This window comes from Lepidochelys olivacea, assembly GCF_965140295.1.
Source record: "Lepidochelys olivacea isolate rLepOli2 genome assembly, chromosome: 1".
Lineage (NCBI taxonomy): Eukaryota > Metazoa > Chordata > Testudines > Cheloniidae > Lepidochelys > Lepidochelys olivacea.
This window is the reverse complement of record NC_140411.1, coordinates 206,793,283-206,812,573: the sequence shown is the minus strand read 5'-3', so window position 1 is coordinate 206,812,573 and position 19,291 is coordinate 206,793,283. Positions and strand designations below refer to the sequence as shown.

At 46.8% G+C, this 19,291-nt stretch overlaps 1 protein-coding gene across 2 annotated transcripts in view; it reads right to left on the bottom strand.

Annotated features, from left to right (window-relative positions):
- Positions 1–515: 515 nt before the first annotated feature.
- The window catches only part of VANGL1 (VANGL planar cell polarity protein 1), a 52,874-nt gene continuing 34,098 nt past the window's right edge, over positions 516–19,291 (bottom strand). For both annotated transcript variants that reach the window (XM_084647128.1, XM_084647127.1), the window contains exons 5-8: positions 14,447–14,580; positions 10,638–10,770; positions 8,353–8,587; positions 516–6,810 (exon numbers count right to left, since the gene is read on the bottom strand). In XM_084647128.1, the coding sequence (XP_084503254.1) occupies positions 6,550–6,810; positions 8,353–8,587; positions 10,638–10,770; positions 14,447–14,580 (763 nt within the window). In that variant the 3' untranslated portion in view covers positions 516–6,549. The remainder of the gene's footprint in view (positions 6,811–8,352; positions 8,588–10,637; positions 10,771–14,446; positions 14,581–19,291) is intronic.

The following is a 19,291-nucleotide window of genomic DNA, read 5'->3' as shown; positions in this document are numbered from 1 at the left end:
CCTAAGAACTGCTGCTCCAGCTGTTCCCCCGGCCCCCTCAGACTCTAGTGGAGGTCAGACTCCAATCAGGAGTCCCAGCGAGTTTGAGGAACAGCTCTGGTACTTCATGATTAGGTTGTGTGCCGGGTGGCGCGAGCTCCAAGTAAATGAAAGGGAGCAGGTAGTTTTACCTACTGAATTCTAACTCCTTTCCCCCACTGCCAGTTCGCTCCAGCCCCATGTCCTGTATTTCCTCCCACGAATCTGAGATTTTTTAAGGCATTCAGCACAGCCTCCTACAGGTCTCATTGTTCAAGAGTGATAAATGAACACGTCCCCTATTGTGGCAGGACAGATGAAAGAGGCCTAGAATTGGGCAATGAGGCTGATTGGAGGTTTAGCCTGAAAAGGCTATGGCACTTGTTTACAGGGTACCACTCTCAAGGCATAAAGAACGCTCAGAGAGAGAGGGGGAAGACGTTTCTCAGGCTGAAATAATCAAAAGAAGACTACGTAGGAGCACAGAATTTCTGTTTTCAGTTTATTTTCAGATTTTTACTGTACAAAATATGCAAAGTGTAAAATGGTTTCAATGTTTCAGTTCAAAAACAAAACCATCCAGCTATAACTTAAGAGAACCCAGCTTGGAACAGAACAATTCACTCTGCTAGACACACAGTGCATGAACATCACAGACACCAGGAGTTTGCTACTCAAGTTCACAACTGGGACGAGGGGGGGGGGGGGAAAACAAAAACAGATTTCAGAATTTATTTCAGACCATGTAACACTGCAGTTAAAGCCACATGTGCAGCAAGAGGCTGGTTAGTGTCTATTCATTAGAAAACCTCAGCAGAACCCACCTTACTATATGCAGTTTATGTAGAAAAAAGTACCAGGCTGTACATTACACAGTGATCAGAAGAGTTGTGTGGGAGCCAGGAGATCCTGGCCCCCAGTACAGAATAACGTTGTATTCATTACAAGATATAGGCACAGAGGAGTGTAAGAATCCTTCACAGACAGATCTCCGTGCAGGCAGCGAACCACAGCAAAACGAGTGTGTCCATGTGTGTGTCCGTGTGTGCATGTGTCCGTGTGTGTCCCCGTCCGTCCGTCCCCAGTGAATTAGTTAGTGCTGGTGAAAGGTGCCAGAGCAACAGTCCTAGAGAATTCAGTCCTCTCTATGCCCAGGACAGGCACAGGTGGCAGAGACACAACGCTTCCCCTACACACTGCCCTGCCACGTGGGGTGAAAATTCGGTCTCTATTAACGGGCCCCTTCCTCGGAGAGGCCATACTCGTGGGCAGTCATGGTGCTGTGGAGACCTGGCCCAAGAGGAACCGAACAGATCAACACTGAAGTTGCACAGGTTACTGAACACCTGTCAGACGGTAACTTGTGGTCATCATCTTTAATGGAGTCGGAGCCAGCCGACGGGAGGCGAAAGGATCTGTGTATCCATCCCATTGCCCACCCGCAGCCACACAGCCCCCTTACAGAAGTAATTTTATGACTCCATCCCAAGAGTGCTTCATTCTCCATACAGTCCTAATGGGCATTATTGAACCACCACCCCTGGCTTTTCAGGCATTAGACAGGAATAATACACACACCTACAAGGGGACAGCACGTACAAATACAAGCTGAACATGAAAACAGACATCTGCACATTCATCTCCTATTCATCTAAATGTCTATTGGATGGCAGACTGAAAACTTAAGGACATTTTGAAGATAAAGTCTGGAGCCAGAACACAGTTCTCTCCAAAGACCCAAAGTCAATTTATATTTTTTAAGAGGGGAGGCCAGATTTGCAGGCTTTTTTAATGGGATAGCTATGTTAGCTTAATTGACTTGAATAAGTCTTCCTACGAAGCGGTGCAAACAAGTTTGTGATCTTTCAGGCTTCTTTATCGTTACTGTTTAAATACGTTTATGCCAACAAGACTTTAAAGCAGTGCATGGGGCTAAATGGAATTGCCAGTTTTTAAGAAACTGGTAGTGGTGTGATTTTATAGGATTTTTGGTGGAGTCCATGGCAACAGGGGTGGGTGCGTGGGGGAAATGGAAGTGTTTCCTGCAGCTGGGAGGCAAGATTGGGGTGAGGATGGGATCCACCCAAGAGCCCTGCCTTATCATGAGCTCCAGCCTGTGCTCCTGATGACATCCATCTTGCCTGTTACTAGTTCCTCACCAGGCTCTTGGCCTGAGAAACACAACAGGGAGATGGGAGTGGAGGCTGGAGCAACAGAGGAGGAAGTGGGTGTTTTTGGCAAATGGGTCATCAGAGGCAGCCAGCCCAGCAGAGGGCGGGGGGAGAGGGAAGAGGATAGGAGTAGCCATGGGCAGAGGTGCTGAAAGCTGGTTTATATTTATCACCACTGGCCCCATCCAAAGACACTTATGTTATTCCTCTGCTATGCAGGAATGGGGGCCGCTGTCAAGGCCTATGCTAGATCAGACCCAATTGCAAGACTTGTGTCATGCCACCTTTTCGCTCTGCTTGCTGCCTCTGCGCTCAAGCACCCCTGCCCCCAAGGGCAGCGAGGTGACCAGCAGCCACCTATTCTTCCACTACCACCCTCTTCCGCTATTGATAGAGCGCACTTGGTGGAGGCAGAAAGTCACCATAGCCCCCTGGCAGCAAGGGTTGGTTGGGGACCAAATCCGCTCCCCTCCGTCCCCACAGGGTGGGAGCGCTACCACCAATCCCCTTGCTCTAGGTCCATTCCAATTCCATTCCTTCCTCACCCTGCAGAGCAGAGGGGCAGCATGCTGAACCCACATGCCAAGGGGAGAAAACAGCAGCACCTCAACTGTGTTTCTGGTGGACGGCTCAGTTCATACATGGCCTTTCCCTATGCTACGGCCCTAGTTATGGGACTGGCAAGAACCAGGAGACAAGCATCTGCCCCTTCGTTCCGACAAGGGGCCAGGGACCCTACCGTTTTCACTATCCATCCACTCCACCCTACAAACACCACATACCACTTTACTACAGAAAAGCCACCTCAACAATCTCCATGGATCTCAAACTGATCACAGCAGCTTTGCTTGCACCTACTTGGGAGGTTCTGCTTGACCCGTCCAGGCTTTAGGATTTGTATCATGCTGCTGACTGAGAGCAAAGACGTGACATAGTGTGTTTGGCAGTCCAACCTACATAGTGGGAGATGGGGAAATAGCAGGGAGCAAGGAGATCGCTCGTCCCTGAGCAACCAGGAGACCTAACTCCCTAGGGAAAGGCTCAGCCTTACCTGGTCTTCACCTGACATTGTTCAATAGGAATTTCCTCGGTCACTTAGCTTATGGTCAAAGGCTTAAACATTTTAAAGTAGGTTTCCATTCACTTAAGAACTTTCCAATAAGAGAGAGGAGAAAAGGGGAGGGCATTCGGAGTGAAACAGCCCCCTTCAGAGCAAACCCTGCAAACCATGCTTCCCATGGACATGAGCGTAAAGCAAGGACTATGGGATTGGGTTGGAAATGCCGACACTATCTTGCTGTCCCCGACACCTGATTCTCATCCATTAACAGACTATAAATGGCAAGTGAAACAGGCCGGTCTAGTTTCACTGTTCAAATCTTTATTAGAAGACAGTTTGCGCTTCGATAGACAATCTCAAGTCACTTCACAAAGGTTAAGTTTAGCCTCACAACATCCCTGTGAGGTAGATATCATGGTCCCCCCTTTTGCAAATGGAGAGATGAAGGCCCAGAGAAGTGAAGTAACTTGCCTAAGGTCTCACAGTGATTCCTATGGCAAAGCAGGGAATAGAACCCAGGAGTCCTGGCGCCCAGTCCCCCACTCCAACCACTTCCCTCTCCTTCCAAGCTCAACGAAGTGCAGAAAGGTAAATGGCAAAGAGTAAATGACCTTCTCTCTCTCATTGGGGGTTGAGACCTCTCAAGCATTAGCAGTAACAAAATTAAGGGCATTCCATTTAAAGGAGGTTTACGCTAACAGTGCCCCTTTCCGGGGCAGACAGAAATGGTGGCACTTTGAACTGCAGCAGGTAGGTTATGTAGCAGCTGTGAATACACTCGGCTTCTATTTGGTTTTGTATTAAATCCTTACACACATTTAAAAACAGAAAGACATGTTTCCTGAGCAAAGCGACTGTCAAACAACTTCCAGTTCTGAGGTGGTATGGCAGGAATCATGAAAGGAGGAAATTCATACTGGGTGCTTTTGTTCTAAATTCACACGTCTGAGCCAACTAAGCCAGGGTTGGGGCCCTAAATTCAGACAGCCAGTTCAGCCCTGATCACAGCTTTATCCAATTACCCCCACAGTACCTGCCCCACAGAGTCTGCTCTCCAGTTGCACTTGTTATCCAAAGGTTAAAGAAACTCACTTTTTATGATGCATCAGGCACAACACTATGTGACTTTCATTTAAAAAAAATGGTACAAAACCAACAGCGTTTTCAAAATGAATATACAGCAAAAGGCCACAACTGTTAAAAACCAACAAAAACTGCCAGAAAGCCTGACGGAAAGAACTGAGTGTGCTTTAGGGCAGGGGATATCTATAAACATCGCATATGGCAATGAGAAGAGATCCTCCCATAGACCCATCCCACACCCTGCAACCACCAGTGCAATTTGGCTTCTTTGTAATTGTTACTGGTACATAAATACAAAGGGGGTAGGGTCCTTATAAATACCATAGGAGATACCTAGGACCAGCAGGAAGGGCCTGGCAGACCACAGATAGGCCATGACTTGAAAATCACCACTTTAGGCTCTGGTTCACCAAGTTGCTTGAACACGTGACTGGTCCCATACACTTCAATGGGACCTGCTTAAGTCCCTTGCCTTAGTGTGTTAAACATCTGTCTGTAACAAAGACAGGCAAGCAAAACAAAGACATTCACATTGTAAGAGACTTCCCCCCAGACTTTCCTGTTCATCAAAATAAAGTTAGACATAGGCCCAAGCCAGGAAATCCCACTCCAGATCCTGTACTGAACTCCCAGAGTCTGGAGGTCGTCTGGAACTGGGGATTTGGTTTAGCTCATGACAGAAGTAGGAGCTGGCTCTGGAGTGGAGACCTGGACCCAAACATTCCTTGAATTCAGAGTGCAGGGAGAGTGTTCAGATCAAGAGGTTCTGTTTAAGCCCAGCTTTAAAACAATCCTGTTTAAAAACCTTGAGAACAGAGCGGCACTGACAGAAAAAAAGGCTTAAAAAGTATGTTCTCTGGAGAGCTAAGCTTCCCTCACCCAAGAGCAGACAAATTCCAGGCTAGCTTGGTGACGAATACCTAAGAGAACAGTAACATGGGGTAAACAGTCAAGGACTTTTTTTTTTAAAAAAGCAATTGCAACATTCAGACGCAGTTTGGTCTCTCTTAGCTACAGCAGGGTGGGGGTGGGGGGGATGAATATACTGTAGTGCATTTATATATACGGTCTTAAGGAACCATGGCACTCAACCACATGTGTCAGCCAAGGTCTGCCCTTTCCCTGCTCACACTGTCTCTGGGCCCTGTGAGGGACAGGGGTTAAGCATTCCCCCTTCCTTCAAGATGCTCTTGAAGCCCTTCTAGAATACGATACTACATTCCTGCGCAGGCTCGCTTTGTTTGGGACCAGGCCGTCAGGGTTAGGTAAACGCCACACACCTCCGAGGAGAACGTTTACTCAGCCAGGCTGCAACTGTGCAAATATATCGCGAAAGGGGGGTGGGGAGAACGTGATAACACGACTGACCCCAGAGGAGCCGTTGCTAGAGAAACACATTCAGAAAGCTGCAAGGGGGACAGAGAAGAGGGAGCATGGGATGTTCAAATTAGTGGGGCAGGGATTAGAGATCAAGGGGCCGAGGGGGAGAGTTGCATCATGCACCAATCCCCTGACATCTCATTAAGACATCTGGTAATAATTCAAACAGCTGCAAAATGAGTAGTGCCCGTACCATGATCAGCAATACAATCAACTGAAGAGACTGAAGGAAACAGATGGCAAAACCCATCCCTGCTACTCCCTGGTTCACAGTGGTCCAGTGCTATTGGAGAAGAGCATCCCTGGAGGGGGAAGGGCTCTTCAACCACTAGACAGCCTGGTTTACAAACAACTATCAATTCTCTCCCCACCCACCACACTCTCCTTCCTGAGAGGAGGGGAACTGTAAATACTCCCTCATACGCAGACTTTTATAAATGAGAAAAAGCTACTTCCCAATAGAAATCTACACGCACAGGACGCAGAGACAGGTCAGGCCTGAGTAAGGGAGATGTACGCACAGTATTGATCACTGCAAGGCAGGGCTCCAAAGGAAATATAAAGGCCGTTTGTTTGTTTGTTCACAGTGTCTACAATAAGCCTGGAAAACAAGGAGGATCATTCTGTCGTAAAGGCTGAGCTAACTCAACCAAGTTGCCTTGTGAGCTTTTAAGATATTACTTTCTAGATAGATATCCCAACCCATTACCCCCAGCCCTTCTTCCAAATAAAGTGCAGATGGTCAAATATTACTGGTCTTTGTCATCTGCCAGTTTCAGTCAGAATTGGGGACACAAAACCCAAAAGCACAAGAAGAAGAGAACACTGCCCTGCACCCTAAACCGAAGTCTCAGACTGCAAGCGAAGGACAAATTTGTGAGATTTGGGATCTATGAACTCTTCCGAGAGTTTGATGAAGGGGATTTTCTTCACATTGATTACAAGGCTGAAGTCCAAGCACTTGAGAACAAAAACAACACCATCCTTTAATCCACGTGTGACTGCTTCTTCACTGACGAGCGTCCACTGCTTGGAGAACCAGCGATCCCTGTCATATTGGAGGGTTGGGCCTGGATTGATGTAACGCTCCAGGAATGCCTAGACAGAGAGAGACAGACAGACAGAGACACATACACACACACAGACACAGAGAAAAAGAATGAATTAGTGCCAGGGGAACTCCACCTCCCATGACTCAGGTCTGCCTTGACACTTTCTTTCAATCTCATGATTTAGACCTGTGGACAGAGGTATTCCCTGTAGCAAATTGTTTCAGCTAGCACACTTGGTAAACCTTCCTCTCCTCCTGCCATTTCCTACCCCCAGGATCTGAACAAGTAGGTGACAGCTAGAGATCTGCTTTATCTCATCCCAGTCAGTTCACAAAATTATGGCTCCAATTCCAGTTTCAAAATTGCCTTTTAAATATAAATTTAGCACTGGGGAAAGGTCCGACAGCGCTGGAGAGCCGAGGCCTCTCTCTCTCCAGAAAGGCGCAGCCTGGGCAAAGCACAACTTCCCCTCCGCCATGTATACAACCCACTGCCAAAAAATCCCCTGTCCTGGTGGGAGGAGATTTCAGTCTCCGTGACCCACTCAGTCCTTGGCAGGAAAGTACTTTAACTCAGACACCTGGAAGAACAAGCATCACTTCAAGCAGTTTACTTGACATTGTTGTATTTTAAAGTTCCCACTGCAAACTCAGGGGGTAAGTTCAACTGTCAACACACATCATGCCAAGAGCCCGCTGGGATTCAAACACGGGTATAAGGTCATAACAGACCCTGTGTGAAAGCCAGCCTAAACGCCCGTCCTGCCCACAGTGTCCCTGCTACTATCACATATGGCTACTAATACTGGGTAAGATAGTAAGTGCTTTTGCATTTCTGCAGCGGCCTTCAACCCAAAGAGGACTATATGTAAAGCACCAAGCCTCACTTCACCCAGCACTCAAATGCAGCCCCCTCTGGAAAGGACGGTGGCAGCCATTTAACAGTTGCACAGCAACAAGTGAAGCATAATTATTCTGCTGCATCTGCAGGGAAATGTAGGGAGGTAGAATGCAGTCATACGAACTGGAGGTTTGGCCAGGACATGAAGACTAACACTCCTATTCATGCACACACACACACAACGTGCCTCGGGGTCTTTAGCAGCCACAGCTCCTTGGGTAGAAATCCAATCCAAAGAATTGCACCCCCAACACTGCGCCTCTGAGGTCAGTGCTGGCAGCGGGAAAACTGCTCCTTCCTGAATCACCCACTCCACCCCTCCCACCACCTTAAGGCACAGAGCTAGAGAGCTCCCTACTGAATTGCTAACCCCACTTCCTGCAGCAATCTGTGCTTTCCTTGGAGGTCTCCAAACCAAGGATCAGCCAGGCCTGACCCCACTCGGCTTGTTAGAATTGCGGTGATCGTAGCTCATTGATGCTCACAGCTTAAAAAGGCAGACAGGAGAAGGGACAGTGGGGGCTGAGTTCACTCCAAGACCTAAAGCCAAGTTACAAGCAAAGGACTGAAATGTACCAACTGTATCATCAACAGCAGCCCTCAAGCCTCATTACTCTGCCTGACGCCCACTTCCCCTAACATACACACTTCCTGCAGCTCTCTGGCTCTCCGCTGGAGGCAGCGTTACCTTGGGCGTCATGTTGTTGGTGATGCAGAAGGCCAGGTGCTGCAGGATGCTCTCCATACTGTGATAATGCTGCTGGCGGGTGGTGCGAAGGTATTTCTGCAGAGCCCTCGCCATGGATGGGAAAATTGTCTGGGCTGCCTCACGGGGATCCATCACTTCACCTGGAGCTTTCTGCTGTTCCTCCGCCTGGAGACGTTTAATGTGAGTGAAAGCCTCTTCCACTGCAACCACAAGCCTAGAGGAAGAAAAAGACACAAGGAAGCCAGATTCACCCCCCAGGAGGGCGGAAGGTTATGTGGTTAGGGCACCGATTGCTCGGGAGTCAGGAGATCTGGACTCTGTTCCTGGCTCTGCCGCTGGCCCAGCGTGACATGTCAGGCAAGTCACTTAACCCCTTCCGCAGAGAGGGAGATGGAGGCATGGAGAGGTGAATGGGAGTTTGCTTTTTCTTCTCGCTCAGAAAGTCACCCAGCACATCAGTGACAAAGCCAGGATTAAAACACAAGAGTTCCTGGCCCCAGTCTTGTGTTCAGCTCACTAGACAGTCCTGCCTCCATTTGTAACTTTGGCCCACAGCTACTCTCATATTGAGTACAGCGGTACGAGAGTGGTGGAACCAGCATGCATTACTCCAATTTTGGTCTGGGGGAAGGTGCTTGGCTCAAGATAGAGCGCTGCATACACTGGGACCCACAGTCTCCACACACCTCTCCCTGTTCATGACCTGCACTCTATTCCATTTTATACAAACCGGGTTGCAGTCCTCAGGCTCCTGGCAAGTTGCCCAAGTGGCCCTGCATGCGGTTGGGTTGTTCCCTGCCCTAGCTCAGGGCACTTGCAGCCAAGAACGCATCCTATGCGAACTATCCCTGTTTCAGCACAGCTGTGCAAACAAACTCAGACCCCCCTGGAGCAAAGCGACACAGATGCCAGAGGATATTCAAAAGCTACCCTAACCGTGTTGAACGAGTAAAAGAGAGTAGTGCAGTTAAAGGAAAGCTGTTGGATTGTAAAATACTCATGTTTCACATTGGATTAAATGAATGGAATTAAGTCACTAATAATGACTTTTCTACAATGCCCTGCATATAAAACCTTTAGATATTAATGCAAGGAGACTGTCAGCCTGATCACGCGTAGGAAGACAGAAATATCACAGACGAGCCAGAGACACAGGAAGCTTCAGTCAGACATGTTCAAGAAACACCAGGAGGTCCTCAGAGCTCTTTTTAGTTAGGTTTTGATGGTTTTAGAAAGATTCCCCATGTATACACCAGCAGGCGGCATCTCCCGCTAAATGATGGTTTGTCTTTAAGCCAGCAGCTGCTCCAGCTGAGCTCAGTGAGTATGTGAAAAGAACCCAAGTTGCTAGATTACACAGAAGGAAGCCCGTGGAAACCCAGAGACACATGCTTCCCTTTTTGCCGAGAGACTGGAGAAAGCCTGACCAGCAGCAAGGGGTCAGGCTGAGCCAGCACGGAGACAGACCTCATATCAGCACTTTACTGCTGACTCTAAACCCTCAGTTAGGGCAACTCGTTTAGTCCCTCTGGTTACACTGCGACTCAGCTCAGGGATGTCAGCCTGCTGCAGGTGATCTGCCTCAGACAGTAGCTTGGAGGTGCTACCTACCCAGGTTAGTTTCAGTTGGGTGTTAATTCTGAAGGTGAACAACACCCTGCAATCAACATGCTGAACTGGTAATGCACAGAGGACCATTCCAGCAGAAACATCCAGCTAGTCGTGTCCCTGCCTCTACCAGACCTGTTCAGATGGACAGCAAGACTACAGAGTTTAGGCTGAAGTGTTGCATTGCCATATCAAATGCTGCATTCACCGGCTTCCGAAGGAGGGAGAATTCCTCCCTGTAGAGACTAGATGGCACTGACAGCGCTATGGATTCAGCCCTTGGACTACTTGGGGAAATAATGGGATTTCATGCACTGAGCTGTTATGGATTTCGCAGGCACTGGACCCTTCCCTAATCCCTAACATTCTGCTAGCTGATCTGGAACATTTACACATGTTTTTTGCGTATGCATTTCTCTAAGCACTTCCTGTCACAAGCCATTGCCGCCCCTGGGTGTCTGTTTTCTCCTATACCTTTTTAATATAAAGGACTTTATTTATACCAAACACTCAGTCCCTTCAACAAAAACCTCTCAATCCGATTCCCCTCTTTTATGGGCCCACCCAGCTGTTCAGATACAGTTAGAGAATCCAGCAGGCCAGCAAACTGACTGCAGCAGGATACAATCACAACAACGTGAAGGAGACAGCATTACCTTGCTCGACGTTTTTTAACTCTGCGATCGTGGTCTGCTTCTTCATAGTAAAGCTCATTGTGACTGGAGTCTCTGCGCCGGGCAGCAGCAGCGATCATGGCCCGGGATTGGCCAGCAGCATTGTTACCTGGGCCTTCAAGGGGAAACAGAAGTCAGAGGAAGACTTTACTGTTGCAGAATGGGAGCTGAAAAGGCTCAAAATCCAAGAGTGCCTGTCACAGGCAATTTGTGGGCCAAGTTGGGCTGTTCCTGCCCAGTGCTCTGGGGGGGAAAAGGAGGTGAAAAACCCTCCCTGCAGACACTATCCCTGGGAAGCGTGCATATGGAGGGAATATTTCCTGTCCACTCCAAGTGCTGCAGTCAGTGGAGATGGGAGAGAGAATTCAGAGGGGATGAAGTAGCTGAACAGTTACAGTGACTGACTACACAAACTAGGAAACAGAGTGCTAAGGATGTTACTTACCATCCACTATATACATTTGCAGTTTGGCCACAAGGGCAGCTGGAACACATCACATTTCAGCAACAAGACAATGAGAGAGCACAAGAGGAGTTGGGAGGGGGAGAAAGACAGACAGAAAAGAAGAACATCAAGAGACATGGACACAACAGACACACACAGGAAAACACAGAGCTACACTGGGATGTCTGGGCAGTGGCATCATCTTCAGAAAAAAGACAGACACTTTCAAAAATGTAGTTACTGTCAGAGAAGCGACTCTGCAGACTGTAACTCTGGGCTCCATACTGTTTCTCTGTGGGGCTGAAAGTTACATCTGTCTCAAGAGTTTTTATGCCTATTAGCAGAGCCCACTTAGCTCTAGGAAAAGGAGTTGGGAGTCTGCTCTACATCGCACACCAGTATCAAGTAAGTATCTATCACTTGATTACTAGTGATGCTTTAAAATGCAGGATTGGCCCAGCTAGGTTCTGTGATCCCACATGCAGCCTGCAGCGCTATGAGTTAGGGAAAAGTGTTGTCATTTGATGAACAAAGCACATCGGACCTGGAGTCAGAGAAAGAGACATATAAAACCACCCCCAAAATGTATACATTTTTAAAAGCCACTTTTCTGACTGTAACTATGCTTTAAGAGTGGTAGCCGTGTTGTTCTTTATGCTGATTCAGACTGAGGAGTACTTGTGGCACCTTAAAAACTAAAAAATTTATTTGAGCATAAGCTTTCGTGGGCTAAAACCCACTTCATCAGATGCATGCAGTATACTGTATTTTCCACTGCATGCATCCGATGAAGTGGGTTTTAGCCCACGAAAACTTATGCTCAAATAAATTTGTTAGTCTCTAAGGTGCCACAAGTACTCCTTTTCTTTATGCTTTAAGAGCCAGTCTACACCATTAAACTGAACGTCTTTAAGCATTATCAGTTCTGTAGGGTAGACAGTCCCAAGAATGCTCTGCTCACACAATAAAGCCTGCTTTTTTCTTTAAAAAAGTAAGGTTTTTTTTTAAGTTCCAAGACATAAGTTTGATGTTTAATGATGGATAGTCTAGGAATTCAAACAAACAGCTTCTCAAGAGTAAACACTTTAGATTTCATTTGACAGCCGCGATGTGTAGTGGTACGGCTTAGGAGAGGCGCAGTTCCAGTTTGGTTTAGAGTTATTAATTGTCTGATTCATCATGCATGGTGATGAAAATACAGCCTTTGGGCTAGCTCCCATTTTGCCAGCACAATAGGGACTTAAGCAAGACGACCCCTTCCCTCCCCCCCCAGCTGCTGTAACACCAAACTCAAAGGCTGCCAACAAATTAGAGGTCTTAACAGCATTACTGTCCTCTCACGCGGAGAGCATGCAAGACAGATTGTTCCTCTGCTAAGAGGGTCCTGGCTAGAGCTACACAGTCCACTTAGTAAATCCACAGGAATTCTTCTAAAGGATATGCTTCTATGCCACTGAGTTCAGTGTGCATTAAAAAAAAACCTGCTGCGTAGCAAGAGAAGCTATCCAATACCTCTGCAAACTCTGGGATTGCACAGTATATTGCAACGGCTAAAGCCCTGCTGTATTCATTACAGCAATAAAGCAAAGAAGTACTGAGAGACCAAGGAATGGACAACGATTGTAACATCCTGTGTTAGAAGCCACTAGTGCCACAAATAAATGCTTTATGCTCCTGGAAAGTTGGGAGTTCATCCTATCCAATGTCATGAAGCACTTGTTTCTAGCCCTGCCAGACTGAAAGATTTTGGAACTGAAAAAGCATCCCATCCAGATCCCTAGCTTGCTTTTGTCTACTTGAGTTTGGATTTTAAATTATGCTAGCTCACAGACTGCTAGTGTTAGAAAAAAAAAATCACGGATTTTTCCTCTGAAAGTTTGGAGTCCCAGCTTTCCAGGGGTATACATCATTAGCCTCTTCCTGCACCAGTTGTGCCATGCCGCCTCCTACAGTTATGCTGCAACTGCACTAGAAGAGAGGCCAAGATGGTAACTGGAAAACATGACATTAATTAAGTCTAATACCTTACAACCTGAAAAGGCTGGGAACACTTTCGCGGAATCAAATTTGGAAATACTGGTCCAGAAGGTAAGTTCCCCCCTGACACTAGCCCGTGACCAGAATGAAAGAGAAGATTTCCACCTGGTCAAAATCGTTTATTTTTTCTCCAAGACCCCCCACCCCCACACACATACACACAAACATTGCCCATTTCTACAACAGAATATGCTAGCTTACATCCCTTGTTACTGATGTTACTTACACACCACTCTGCACTTCCTGCACTAGCCAGGACCAGAAGTGCTACAAAACAAAGCTGCCCCTCTCCGGGTTTCTGGGCCCACCATCAGCAGTAGGTCTCACTAGAGGAGGCTGCTCTGGCAACATTTCCAGGTCCAATTTTTGCTGTCTCTAAAGGTTCAGAGGAGGTTTGGAGAAGCATCCACACAACCTCTGAACCCTTTGGGAGCACCGAACAATGCAAAGCAAGATATAAGCCATGTGGAAAGACGGCAGAAGAAGTCTTAGATTCATCTCCCACATTCCTGCTGTGCGTGGAAAACAGTCGCTCTCTGCAAAGTCAAATCCCCTCTGAACGCATCCTGCTGCAAAGCCTTTCAGTGCTAATCCACACATGTATAATGCAGCCCTGATTTTTCCAACGCCTGTGAAATTAAAGGTGGCCGTGTTTCCTGGGACAGCCTGTCTCCTTTGTATTTTAGCTTCAGCCCTGTGGAGTTTAAAAGCTTCCCCATAGAACTGAAGCTACCCGATTACTGTGGAACACCTGATTTTATCAAGGCTGTGTGTGTCCTGACACAACCTCTGCTCCTTTAAACCTGGCTTATTTGGATTTAATCAGCAAAGAATGGAGTCAAGTTTAGTTTAAATCAGGTTCAGAGGGGTCACAAAGGGCCTCACAATGGTTTAACTACATCTTTTGAAAAAACACTCCTTTAAATTGGTACAACTTGTGAAGACAAGCCTTAAGTTCACAGAGGCTTGCAGGACACTAAGCCCGTCCTTATATTTACCTATAAAGTGCCATACCCATCTAGGCTTTGTGTTGAGTAGGAAGTACAATCAAATCAAAATTGGGCTTAGCTAATACATACTAGCTAAACCTGACCTAAACTTGGCCACTTTTCCTAGTCAAGACAAAGTTCTATTGTGCTTTGTAAGCCTGAAGTGATCTGGGAGCAATGTACTCAGAAGTGGTAGGAAGATTTCTGACAAGAATTTTGGATGGTGAGAAGGTAGGGCATGTGCCTGGAACAAAGGATAACAAGTCCTGCTCGTCTCCACCCCACACATCAATTCTCAGCAACTATTCCACCTCACCTACCATCCACATTGTAGACTTTCAGGCCAGCCATGTGTTTGGCTGCACGAGACTTGGAGGCCATTAACAAGCTCGGGTTATAGATGGTGAAATCTCTGTAGTAGTTTTCCAGAACCACCAATGCAGCTCGCTGGATGCTAGAAATAAAATACAACAAAACATTTTAAAACGGACAACTTAACATTATATAGAGAAACACACATAACCCCATTAACGGGAAAGTGGTGGTTAGCATCATGGTGCTGCGTACTATGCAATTCTGCAACGGACAAATCTGTCAGACTCCACTACTTGCGGAATTGGGTTCCAGGATCTTCTAGCTTTCATTTTTGAGTGAAGCATTTGCCTTTACAGTTGCTAAGAAAAGCTTCTTAAATGCAAACAGGGTGTAAACTGACATAGCATCCTCTTCAAATCTGTAGACAGCCTGGAAAACAATAGTTCATCTCATCTTGGCTTTGATGCAGTACTAGCTCATATTAGCCAGCCAGTCAGCCTCAGGTTGAGGCACCGGTTCGGGACTGATTGAGGCTTTCCCCTCCAAATCTTCTATACTACTTCTTGCAGCACCTAGTGGTTCTTGAGATGTGTCCCACCCAAGTACTGACATGGCACAGTCTTTGCAACTTGTGAGATCAGATAAGATCACAGCCTGGAGGTAGAATGGCTGCATTATAGCAACATTCACAATTTCTGGTTACATCCCACACTAGGGCTGGGACGTAAAACAGTGTCACCTCCTCCCTTGGAGTTGGCTTCTATTCCTAATAGGACAGCCAACACAAGCAAAGTAAACACAAAAAAGTGCTCAGCTGCAAGGGCTTCCTTTCCTCATAATCAGCTTGTCAAGCAAAATATAAAGATAGGCATTGTTTAAAGACATTACAAGCTGAAGTGTTTCAAAATGAGCCAAGGCCCAGGGCTAAATCAGGCACGGTGCACGGAGATGCTCCACAGATTAGGGCTTGTCTACACTGCAAAGTTGTCGACAAAACTTTTGTTTTTCACGGATACTTAAAAAAGCCCCCCCGCGAAAGACAAAAGTTTTGCCGACGCAAGCGGTAGTGTGAACGCGGCTTTGCCGGTAGGAGCGCTCTCCTGCCGACAAAGCTAACGCCGCTCACGGGGCTGGAAGTATTTTGTTGGCAAAAGTGCCGACAAAATACTGACAGAGCGTTTACACATGCTGACTTTTAGTGACAAGGCTGTGACTGCACAGTGTAGACAGGCCCTTGGCTCCCATCACACAGCTCTGCCAATGTACCATTGTCCTCAGCATCCCCCTCAACAGACCATCAGTAGAGATTTCTTCATGTCACTACCCAGGGAACCAGCCAAGAACACCATGCTGGTTTCACTTTTAACTCTGAAGGATTTGAACTCAACAACGAGCACTTTAGCTCCTAGAACCAACCTAACCTGTTTTAATTAAGTTACATTTGTCATTAACAAGCAAACTCCCCCATGAAAACAACAGCAGATGATTCTCACACGTGTTATAAGGTGGTGGTTGTAGGACACGTATGCATAGGAAGGACAGCATTGCAGGAAAGGTTCGAATCAAGAAATGGCATTTGGAGTCTATTCTCAGCTCTGCCACTGACTCACTGTATGAATTTGGACAAGTTACTTAACCTGTGTGTCTAATGTTGATAAAAGCCTTCATACCATGCTACTCTGAGCCCACATAATACATAAATAGCCTTCCAAAAAAATGTCAAAATCCAGATACCTGTTCAACTACCTAGGGTTAGCGGAGCAAGGAGGAGCAAGCTGTTCCTCTTTCGTTGGGCACCTTCCTCATTAAGTTTCACTGCACAGCTAAGTTGCTTTCCTTAGCTGTGTACATTAAAAGCTCAGGTTTAGATTTTCAAAAGTGAATAGTGATTTTAGACTTGATTCTTGAGGATCCAACTTGAGACACCTGAAAGGTGTTTGATTTTCAGAAGGCAAGTGCTTGCCACTTTCTGAATGGTCCCCTTAAAAGCATCTCAGTCTTTGAGATATTTCTCCCCCCCACTCCACTCCTCCATTCACTGTTGAAAACTCAAGTCTTGGTGAGAAAGTTGCATAAAATGAACCACGCACACAGAACAGTTCTCAATGGTTCACCCAATGACAAATCAAAACCAAATTTTCACCTGAAGTTTCAACGGTGTCTCTCCTCAACAAGGGTGATTTAACCTGCCAAATTTCTGTTGGTCAACCCCAGTCATTCTAACTGAGGGGCTGTTAAATAAGTGCCTATTGTTCCCCCCATCATACTTACACATGACAACTTTTTTTTGCTCAAGCTTCCCAAAGTTTCACCCACATGCCTGGAAAGGTGAAGGGTTTGGAAAGCGACGAGCTCCTGAGAACAAAGTTAGAACACAGACCGTCATGCTCCTGCTCTGTTTGTGGACAGTTTGGGCTGCATAAGACTACATGAAAATGGGCGGAGCATCTCCAGAGAGGTGGTGTGTTGAGTGACTCACCCCTCAGTGAGCAGGGGCAATATAGCTGCGAGAAAGAATTTTGTTAACTTTAATGTAACAATTTTCCTGCAATCTAGAAAGAACATTAAAATGTAGACGTCCCCTATACCCCAATGACCCCCCCCCAAAAAAAAAAGAAAGAAAGAAAGAATTCAACTTGCAAAAAAATGTCACTACCACATAGACACTCTAAGACATCCCCTTCAGTGGGGCCTGTTCAACTACAGGTCCCTCCCCACTCCAGAGCTGCTACAGAGTATGTTAGCAAAGTTTCATCGTTTCCTAAATCCTCCTGTCAGCCCAACTCTGGCTCACATACAGTCACGTGGGCATGAAATTAGGAAACAGCTAGAATTTCACTTGCAGGGCTTTGTGTTTGGTTTAAAGCTAAATTCTCTTGAATTTTTTTAAGACACCGATGGTACAGATAAGAAAATTAGAAGGGTCACAATAATTAGAAGAGTGAGCAAATGGTTGAATCAGAGCCTCCAGGCTGTATTGCTCAACCTCTCTACCCACTTCAAGGGGAAGCTCCGCCCTCAACTGTGCAGTAGGAAAACTATTTCTGCTCTCCCTTACAAGCTATAAAGCAACAAGAATCCCCCACCCCCAAATACACACCCAGCCCTTCCCACAGCTGTGAGAAAAAGGCACAGAGAAGGAATGCATAGTGGCCAGATGTATTTGGGCGAAAGTGCAGGGACTAGTGTAGCCTCGAGTAGATGGAAAGCCTTAGAGCAGTGGTTCTCAACCAGGGGTCCGGGGGCCACCAAGCATAGCCATCTTTAGATTTGCTGGGGCCCATGGCAGAAAACTGAAGCCCCACTGGATGGGGCTAAAGCCCAGGGCCCTGAGCCCCGCCACCCAGGGCTGAAGCCTGAGCAACTTAGCTTCACGGTGCCCCATGTGGCATGGGGCCTGGGCAGTTGCCCTGCTTGCTACCCCCGCTTGCTACCCCCGCATGCTGGCCCTGGCTTCTATATGCAGACAAACAGTTGTTGTGGCAGAGACGGGCTATGGAGTTTTTATAGTATGTGTGTGTGTGTGTGGGGGGGGATTTAAGAGCGAAAAAGGTTGAGAACCCCTGCCTTAGAGGGAGGGATTAAGATGGGTAAGTGAATTGACTAGAGTAGAATGCTAAATACACACACAAAATTCAGCTCTGATTTTATATTCTCTGAGACTTTCTGCTGCAGGCAGATTAGGCTGCTTCTTTAGTAATGCACAGAGAAGTAAAGTGGCTGCTGCAGAAAGCCTGCTCCTCTCCTCCCACACACCCTGGACTCCAGATCGAATGGAAACTGGCTAAGGTCCCAGGCCAATGTTCAAGCTGCAGCTCACGAAAGCTTATACTCAAATAAATTGGTTAGTCTCTAAGGTGCCACAAGTCCTCCTGTTCTTTTTTTTCCTGGCAGAGCATCTCTACAAGGAGTTCAGCCCCATGTTAGCTGGTAACACTTCACCCAGCACCCCTGCAAGTTATTCCTTCCATTTACAATTAAAATAAGGGGATGGGCTGGGAAGATTTCTGTGCACTGTACTGAAATGACCCATTCAGATGGCTGCAACTGGAAGTCTCACCTGTATCCTACATATGACAGCATCCAGTAGAATAGGCTACGAGATAAAGCAGGCTCTAGCATTACGCTAACCTACAACAGCGTAAAGCAAACTTCATCAAGAATGTCAGTGTTTTACAACATGAGTTCAGCCTCAAATCACTGTTGGGGCAAGGCAGAAAACACTTGCCCTTTGTCTAGGCTGCAGAAATCAGGATATTCCTAATGTAGATAAGTTCCTGGATATTGTGATGTGAAATCAGTAAGAGGGTCATGTCAGAGCATGCTGCGACTAGGGGACGCCAATAAGCAGATATAACTTCAGTAATATGTTGCATCTGAGGATTGCAAAGCCCTTTACAAAACAGTAATGAATTAAATGTTACAATGCCCCTGAGGAAAAGGGATTTGTTTTTTCCTTGTGTGAAACACTTCCCCCTCCTGCCATAGGTAACTCAGGTACAGCCGCACTTGGAAACTTGGTGCTAAATGTGATTTCAGTTTTAGGAGATCACGAAACACTTTGCAACTTGCAGGCCAAAATGGCATTAACCTAGGCTTCAGTGATGGACTTAATCACGCTGCGACTGAAGTCTCTTTTCAAGGAGAAGATTCTTCTTGGAGGCTTTGCAGAAGACCAGAAATGCTAGGATGAAGCTTAGAGCAGAGAACGGCAACCCCAGCAGTTATGTCCGAATCAAATCCGCAACAAGTAACAGTGCACAGACATGCACAGCTAGACTTTTAACCACTGGAGTCCCTGTCTTCCCAGGTATGTTACTGGGCAACCCTTCCAGCACCCAGGGTAAGGT